Here is an 8879-nt window from a genome sequence, read left to right on the forward strand (position 1 = left end):
CTTTTTATTTCATCTCATTTGTTTGTGATTGGAAACAATTTCCACCTGTATGTGAGAAACCTTTGTACATAATACCAAGGCATCAAATTTGGAGAATTGACGAGGGGAAAAAAATATTTCATAAATTAAATTTGATTAACTGTTGCTCCTTTTCATGTACATGGTATTAAAAACTGTTGGGGGTTTTCTAAACCCCAGTTCATACATCTCAAAAAAAGAGGGGGAGTGAAAGCCAGTTCCTGTAACAATCTTCGGCATAGTAACCGAGCAATTTGGCGGTAGATTCCAATGAGAGATAGACCTCACCTGCGGAACTCAATCCAAATACAGGGTGAAGCAAGGGAGATCATACTGCACTATAATGGAATGTTGACCTGTAGGCATGCAAGCTATTCTATATCAATCGTCTCAGATCACCTACACATGGTAGCAACCCGATCCAATCTGATCCTGCTCAACTGTGCATTACTTAATTTTGTTGATACCCAGTTTCTTGTCATAGGCTAAGTCAACTGAACCACTTCAAACCAAGTCCCTTAACCTCTCAAAATGCAAGCCTAGTAAATGATTCATTGAAGCTCAAGAGTGTGGACAGCTGAATGAAGAGTCATTAGTCTGAAGCTGTGGACATGGCATAGGATGTACTCCGACCGTAACACCTTTGACAAATTCACAGCGCCATGTTGCAGATGAAGGTAATCCAGATAAAGTAATATTTGTCATGCATATTCCTTCAAACGAAGCATTCTCAATACCCTCTAAGACTGGTGCTTTCCTTGTGTCTACACTGACCACATTACTTATGAAAATTCCTTTCACTGTGGGAAGGGCATTGGGGTCCCATCTGTCATCCGGGTGGTCATTGGAGCCTCTACTGAATCGTATAGGTATCTTCACTCTCTCCATGGTTATATTAGTTATGGTAATGTTACTTATATAACCCCCTCTTCCCTTGTCGCTCTTTACACGTACCCCTGCTGCTGAATCTCTGACATGCAAATCTTCCACGGTTATATTTGATATCCCACCAGACATCTCACTACCAATTCCAATCCCAGAGCATGTAGGAGTTGTGCCTGATACCCTCCTCACTATGATATCAGTGCTTGGACGGGCCATGGCAATACCATATTGGTCCCATCCACTCTTTACAGCTACAAGATCATCCCCACTCTCGATGTAACAATCTTCAATACATACATTTTTGCTGGAGTCTGAATCATTAAGTGGGCAAGTGGGATATTAGCATGTAATCAAATAAAGGGTTGGAGATTATAGCATACATAAATGTGGAAGAATTTTGCGTACATCTGTAGTTAGCAGTTTTACTTTAGCTCCAAATTTTAGTTCGTAAAGTCTTCGATCAACTGAACATTTTTTAAGGGCAGAGAGGAGAAAGTAGTGAAAAGATGAAGAGAAGTTCACACACCTGGGTCTATACCATCTGTATTTGGGGAATTAAGGGGGGCCAATATAGCCATTCCTTTGATTACAACGTTACTGAAACAAAAGACATAAAAAACAGTTAATTCTTTAATATTCAAAGGCAAAAATAACAAAGATATAAGTAAATAAGTAAAATAAGTTATCATAAGCATCAAAGAAAAGATCGAATTCATCAATCGAAGGGGGAGGGGATTTGAATTTGTAGAACAAACATCTGGGCTGAAACTACTGGAGATTAATATCTTTATACTATTAAGAACTGTAAAACAGAAAAAAAAAACAACTTGGAGGAGAAGTTTTATGGAATTCAAACCTGCAGTAAACAGGATGGATTGTCCAAAAGGGAGAATTAAGTAAAGTGAGGTTGCAGATGAGAATGTTGTGAGAGTTCATTAGTTCAAGGAGGTGACCCCTAGTGTACTCAAGTGATCTGTTCCACCACAGGTCCCACCACATTTTCCCCTGACCATCAATTGTTCCATTTTTTCCTGTAGAAAAGCCAAAACAACACTAGATTGAGGTGTTCATTCAATACAGACCATTTGAAGGTTAGACATTGCAAACCAAAACTTTTGAAATTGTCCTCTAATTTCACATATAATGTTAACAAATTAATCGATTAAAAAAATTCGCTACATGATCTTAATAATATAAAATATTCAGGAGGGTTGCATTCTTCTCAGCTAGTTACAAACTATTAAGGTAGAAGGTGAAAGAGAATGCTAATGGATCAGAGGGACCAGCTTGCTGAAATCAAACACATCATATGGTGGGTCCTGCTTCCCCAAACTATAACTAAGATGAAGATATATTAACCATCCAATCTTCTAGGTCCTCTGTGTGTGACATAAACAATAACTAGAATTAAAGGCCACCACCACTTTAATGATGAAATACTATACAACATATAGAAAAGAAGAAAATGAGCAAATAAAAGGTGGATTCAAATATGATGGTTATTTCTGGGATACCTGTGATGATAACATCAGTGAGAGCATCTCCATGAATGAGGCTAATGTGTCTCCCTCCCAATCTCTCTCTACCTCGCCCATAAGACGGCAATGGATCTATTATAGGCCACTCCTTTGGATTCTATTAAAAAAAAACCAAATTCAGGAATTCTGAATTAGACAGAGTTTTCTACTTCCAATTTCATATTTTTCAGAATATAGAGATAAGTTCAGTAAATCAAGAACTCCAGGAAGCAGAACTTCTACTGATCCAGTTGGTTTCACAAAAAAGAAACAGAGCTTTGCTTATATCAAAAGAACAAAACACAATAGGTTTGGCAGTAGGGTATGGAATTTAGCATCTATGAGGAAAGTGAAACAGAGCTCTGTTTCATTTCACAGGGAAGCGTTCCCAAAAGTATCGTCAGACGTATCAGCCGATAAGACATCTTAGCGTTCAGAAAGTACCCATCAATTAACATGGTTGATTGAGTTGATTCTTAAAACCCAATTCAATTTCAACGAAAAAACAAAAGGGTTTCTCCGGCGGAAGAATTTTGAAACAAAAAATAAACATGTTTTTGATTCAAATCAAAGGAATAGTTAGAAGAACAGGGGAAGGGTAGAAGAAATTAATCTTTTCCTTTCTTCAACTTACCTGAGAGCCTAAAATCACAGCACCCTCTTCAAGAAAAAGCGTGAAATTGCTGGTAAGATTGAAATTACCAGTAACCCATCTCCCATTAGGAACATTAAGCTGCGAACCACCTTTCTGTCCGAAACTCGCCAAATATAGTATCGCCCTCCGAAAAGCCTCGGTATTGGAAGTTTTACCATCACCAACGCCACCAAAATCGGTTAACGACTTCACCACCTTCCGCGGCGGTCCTTCCCGGAAAAACCCAGAACAGCTTTGTGTGTTCGCCGGAATAGAGTTTTTCTCTGAACCCAAAACCATCCATATTGGGAAAACAGATTCTTTGGTTATCTGTAACCATGAAACGGCGATTACTGTGAAGACCAGTAATAGAACTGCCCATGAAGCTCTGGTAAAACCAGTTCGCCTTATGTTCACGAAGAAGGATTTCTCAACTTCCATGCAGAACCCAACAAAAGAGAAAAACAAAAAGCGAAGAAGAAAAAGGAAGAATAAAGATAATCACGAGAATCTTCGGAACTTCGGTGTCTCAGAGCCGTGGAGAGGTGGATTATTATCATACGCCGTAGTGCGTATTAGTCAATACGATCTTTACGATGCTTACCGTTAGTTTGCATGTGTTGTACTGCTGTGTCGCAAATTAGCAATGAGCTGTTGGGTCACCCGACCCGGTATTCCCTACCCGAACCCGTAAGGATCTATTTTTATGTTTGACTTTGACCCATACCTTTGCATCTATTCCAATCAGATTATTTGGGATATTGAGCTTTGAATATGAAGGATTATAACTAAAATTTTGAAATATTCCAATCCACTTCCATTTGGAACCTTGGACCTTGATGGCTGGATTGCCAAGTTAATTTTCTTTCTAAGTTCAAATTGTTTGCAACGAATGGTGAGGTGCAGTGAACATCCAATAGTTGGGAGGGTTCGATCAGGTACCTTAACAGTTGAATTCTCATTACTCACCATAGACGATTTTGAAGCATTCAAATGTTTTCTACCTTCAATAACCATTACTATCCTCTTAATAATAATTAATTCTTATTTCAACACAGCTTACAAGTTTCATCCTAGGGATTCTTATGAAGAATGTTGATTTTAAGAATGAGAGAGCCTTTTCCATTCTTTAAAATCCAACCTAAAAGGCAGACAACTAAAATATTTTACGAGTGAAAAAACTCTATCCGTCCAACTCTTCCTACATCCTAACACAACTAGGCATGTCTGGCATAAAGAATGATCGACGGACAAAATTCCATTTTATAATTATTGAACTAGATTCTATGATAGATCTGTAACACCTAAATGCCGAAGGCATCCTTGGGGTGATCTCCTATAATGAATTCCAATTGAATTACTTATTCCACCAATTCCAAAATGAGCGATAAACTCTAAGCATGGTTTAAGTGATTTGTATTGGATCCAAAATTGACAATGTATCAATAAAGGCCAATATTGGCATCAATTTGATACCAATCGGTCATCTATTCAATTCGGTATCGGTCTGGGTATCATTATCATTGTATCAATGTAACTAAAACCGATACTTGTACCAATACTGATACCCTTGATGGAATCATGGTTTGTTCACCCAAGGGCAATGAATCCGGGGTCAGGTAAAGACAAAGAAGTGTAGGTGGGGGATGTGTTGGATGAACTTTGACCCCTAGAGTCATCATCCACTCTAGTCTATCCCCGATAGAGGTAGGTGAATGTTCACGTACGTGAATGTCCCTGGTCCATAATTATAGGGGAACATACTAATGATGTGCAATAAAACGATATTGTACAGTAGAGGAGAATGAGGTCATTTTTCATTAAGAAAGAGAAGGAAATATAAAACGTGGTAGCCTATCCTAGCCTGGATGCTCAAAGAAATTTTTTTCCCATAATAGTTTTAAAAGGAGGGGTTTCCCTTATAATGTAGAAATTATCTCCCACACCACACCAATGATTGGATGTTGTATATTAAAATAATAAAAAAAAGAATCCCACAATTATGAGAGAGGGAGAGAAAATAAATAAAAACCCTATCAGAGTGGCTAACATTAAATTTGAACTGTTAGAATCTTCTTCTATATTTTTAAACCCACTACCTCCTGCAAAATAATAATAATAATAATAATAATAATAATAATAATAATAAAATTTAAAAACCTACTCCCTCCACATTCCTTATGAAACCCTCAAATAGTCAAACCTCATTCCCTAATTCTCAAAACCTCATTACAATTACTTAAAGTATTCCTCGGCTACATTGACCAATCATAATTAAGATACAGTTTAATCCATATTTTAAAAACATAATCTAGATCAACCATGAACGGACTTAGATCTAGGACGAAATTTTCCTTTATCGATTGTTGAATGATGAATCGATCCAGATGGACTCATTCTCTTTTTTATTGATAAAATAATAAGACAATACAAGAATTTTGAATTAAAAATTGAAAATATCAAATACTTACAAAAAAAATGTGGGATTTACTTCTTTGTTATTTCATTTTTTAGGGTAAGTAGGTTCAATGAATTACTTCCCTTTTCTGACGTCAGGGCGGCATCAAAAGAATTAAACTCCAAACCGGAACACCTCAGAACTCTCCTCACGACTCACTTTGGTGACAGGTGACATCTCTCCAATCCATTATCTTCTTTTCATAATTAATATAACATCATAATCCACGTCAGAATCCACGTCCCATATTGTTGAACGTTGACTTTACAACACCTTCGAGGCAGGGCCGTTTCAGTAATTTTAAGTCATTATAGAACTTTCTTTCCAACGCTCCTTAAGTGCTACGGCAAAGAACGAGCGTGTTGACTTGAAGGATTTGACTCGGATGGTTGGATGCCTCCTAGCAGGCAGGGCCATTTTAGTAATTGTAAATAATTATAGATCTTTCTCTCCAACGCTTTTCCTTAAATGCTACGACAAAGACGAGCGTGTTGACTTGACTCGGCTAGTCGGATGCCTCCTCGCAGCCACGAGGCCCACGACCAGTCTCTCCACCCACGAAGTAAACCCCCTATCTATCCAACAATGACAATTATGCCATCATCAATACTTCCCAATTTCTCTCAGATTCCGATCCGTTCCCAGATATCATTGGTAGACTTAGTGGTGTCAACCGATCGGATTGAGCTGGTTTCGATCGGGCTTAGTTGGGCATGGTCAATTTTTAGGGTTGTACCGTGAACATCTATTTAACTAAATGGGCTTAGCTAGGGCAAACATTGTACAATTTATAATCGGATCGATGAGTCACAGGCTAGAATAACCAGCCTTAATCCGGCTATGAACGTATTTATCTTTAAATGGGTATTAAACGAACCTTTTTAACTTGTACGCACTAGTTGAAATACTCAAGCTAATAAGTTTATTCCATTAAAAGCACAGTTCTACCTCAAATATATCCTATAAATCATCATTAATTCACTCCCACAATTACATAAATTTCATTTTCACATTTTAATTTTCTAGTATTAAAGGTATTTAGACTTTTGCTTTACTCTTCAATTTTATTGGTGGAAAAATAGAAATTTCAAGTAGTATTAAACGGGTTGGGCTAGGTCGGGCTTAAAGGAGTCGGTTCAGGTAGGGCTCATAAATGTGTCGGGCCGGTTGGATGCCCGTCGAGCTAGGTGGCTATGTTTACTACTTGTTTATAAACGTATCAAGCTTAAGCCCAACATGTTTATTAATCAGGTTGGTCCAGGTCAGGCCATAAACGTATCAGGCTCGATCGAAACTACTGATAGATAGGCTTGGAATTGACACCCCTAATTCGGTACCATGTTATGTAGCTTACTATCAGAGAAACACCGAATCATTTCTTAGTTAGTCTTTACCCACAACGCACGCTTGAGGAGGGTTCATATGATAATTTAGCGGAAGACCAAGGGTAGATTTCCCATCCAAAAGTCTTCAACACGTTCTCCATATATTATTCCTCATCAATAAACCATATCAGACTAGAGCCCCAAAGAACCCACAAAGGAGAAGAACAAGAAGAAGAAGAAGAATTTCAAGAACTCAATTCACAGGGAAAGGCAATGGATAGAGAACCAGAGGAGCTTCAATTCCTGGGTTTGTTAGGAATCTACAAGGAGTCGTCAAAGGTGATCTTCACATGGCGAAAAGTTTTCACAAAGATCACCCTTTCACTAATCCTCCCTCTTACCTTCATCTTCTTAGCTCAAATTCAAATCTCTGAACTCATTTTCTCCAAAATCATCAAAAACGAAGTCGCCTTAGATGGCACTCGTTCTGGTACGCCTTCTTACGATCGCCTTACCAATCGAATCTCATCGGAATGGACTACTTTCTGGCTCTTCAAAGCAGCCTACTTTATCTTCTTCCTCATCTTCTCCCTTCTTTCCACCTCCGCCGTCGTTTACTCTGTCGCTTCCATTTACACAGCCAAAGAATTAACCTTCAAGAAGGTCATGACCGTTGTCCCAAAGGTTTGGAAGCGTCTCATGATCACCTTCCTATGGAACTTCATCATAGTCTTCTTCTACAATATCGTGGCGGCGTTCTTCTTCATTTTAGCTCTTATCGCCATCGGTCCCGGAGACGTGAGGCCGGTGGTTCTCTATGTTCTTCTTGTTCTCTACTTCAGTGGGCTTGTTTATATTAGTGTTGTGTGGCACTTGGCTTCAGTTATATCTGTTTTAGAAGATTTTAAAGGAATCCAAGCCATGATCAAGAGTAAGGCCTTGATAAAGGGGAATAAGTGGCTTGGTTGTGCAATTTTTGTGAAGCTAAATCTTGCTTTTATATTCATACAGTTTGGGTTTGAGAAGTTGGTGGTTCATGGGGAGGAATTGGGGATGGGGAGTAGGGTTTTGTATGGGATGGTTTATTTCTTTTTGCTCTTGATTTTGTTTTTGTTTGGGCTGGTTGTTCAGTCTGTGTTTTATTTTGTCTGCAAATCTTATCACCATGAGAGCATCGATAAGTCTTGCTTGGCAGATCATCTTGAGGTTTATCTTGGAGATTATGAACCTCTTACTGGCAAGGATATTCAATTGGAGCAATATCATGTATGATTTTTTTTTTTTTCCTATTTTGATTTGATGACTTCCAATTCAAATACATGAATTTGGATTTTTCAACATTAATTGTTACAATGAGATTATGTTTTTGTTTGCTATGAATCATATTTATGTACAAATACAAAATAATCTCTCTCTCTCTCTTTGTTTGCTATGAATCATATTTATGTACAAATACAAAATAATCTCTCTCTCTCTCTCTCTATGACCAAGATGTGGAAACAAATTCTCTCCAATCGGTTGGGCGTTCAATCAAACATTCGATGGTTGAGAGGACCTAAGGGTGCATACCCATATGTTAGAGTATGTGTTCAAGTCCTCTCAGCCATCGAATGCCTGATTGGCATCCAGCCGATTGGAAAGGAGCCAAGTTGGGTAATTATTTTAAGGGGTGATCCACTAATGAAGGAACTGTAAGCATATGGCAAATGGTATTAGCTTAATTGATATGATGTAGAGATGACAGCCTTAGTTTATTCTTTGAATACTAGACGTGCTAAAGAGGATGGTTTATTTTATTCAGCATCTTGAGAACAAGGAAAGAAGTTCCGGGTGGTGTAGAACTTATCAATTTGCAGAAGTACCCAATCAGACATTACAATGAAAAGGGTTATGAAAGGGATCATAGCCTAATGGAAACCAAAATCAAGGGAAAGTTTTTTTTTTTTTTTTTTTTTTAGAAAAGTGTATAAGATTACAACATAAGATACGCTTAGACAGTTTTTTTATTCATTTTATTTGAAGAAGAAAAAATTATAAAATAA

General features: G+C 37.8%; 2 protein-coding genes across 2 annotated transcripts; one reads left to right on the forward strand and one right to left on the reverse strand.

Moving 5' to 3' along the window:
- Positions 1-101: 101 nt before the first annotated feature.
- LOC122066012 (probable polygalacturonase) lies at positions 102-3576 on the reverse strand. The gene is made up of 5 exons (XM_042629836.1): positions 3055-3576; positions 2418-2538; positions 1760-1934; positions 1430-1500; positions 102-1214 (listed from the first exon to the last, which is right to left on the reverse strand). Exons 1-5 carry the CDS (start codon positions 3493-3495, stop codon positions 580-582), a joined length of 1443 nt encoding a protein of 480 aa, XP_042485770.1. The 5' UTR covers positions 3496-3576; the 3' UTR covers positions 102-579.
- A 3534-nt stretch (positions 3577-7110) lies between these two features.
- On the forward strand, positions 7111-8109 carry LOC122066011. Its single transcript, XM_042629835.1, has one exon. It carries the CDS (start codon positions 7111-7113, stop codon positions 8107-8109), a length of 999 nt encoding a protein of 332 aa, XP_042485769.1.
- Positions 8110-8879: the final 770 nt, after the last annotated feature.

Source organism: Macadamia integrifolia, unplaced genomic scaffold (assembly GCF_013358625.1).
Source record: "Macadamia integrifolia cultivar HAES 741 unplaced genomic scaffold, SCU_Mint_v3 scaffold2189, whole genome shotgun sequence".
Lineage (NCBI taxonomy): Eukaryota > Viridiplantae > Streptophyta > Magnoliopsida > Proteales > Proteaceae > Macadamia > Macadamia integrifolia.

Bases quoted from the DNA above. Each gene is read 5' to 3' on its own strand.
- LOC122066011 (XM_042629835.1), top strand. From the start codon at position 7,111: ATGGATAGAGAACCAGAGGAGCTTCAATTCCTGGGTTTGTTAGGAATC.
- LOC122066012 (XM_042629836.1), bottom strand. From the start codon at position 3,495: ATGGAAGTTGAGAAATCCTTCTTCGTGAACATAAGGCGAACTGGTTTT. The intron at 1,501-1,759 runs GTTTGAATTCCA...CTTTTGTTTCAG, and splicing joins ATCCATCCTGTTTACTGCAG to TAACGTTGTAATCAAAGGAA. The intron at 1,215-1,429 runs GTGTGTGAACTT...TTAATGATTCAG, and splicing joins TACAGATGGTATAGACCCAG to ACTCCAGCAAAAATGTATGT.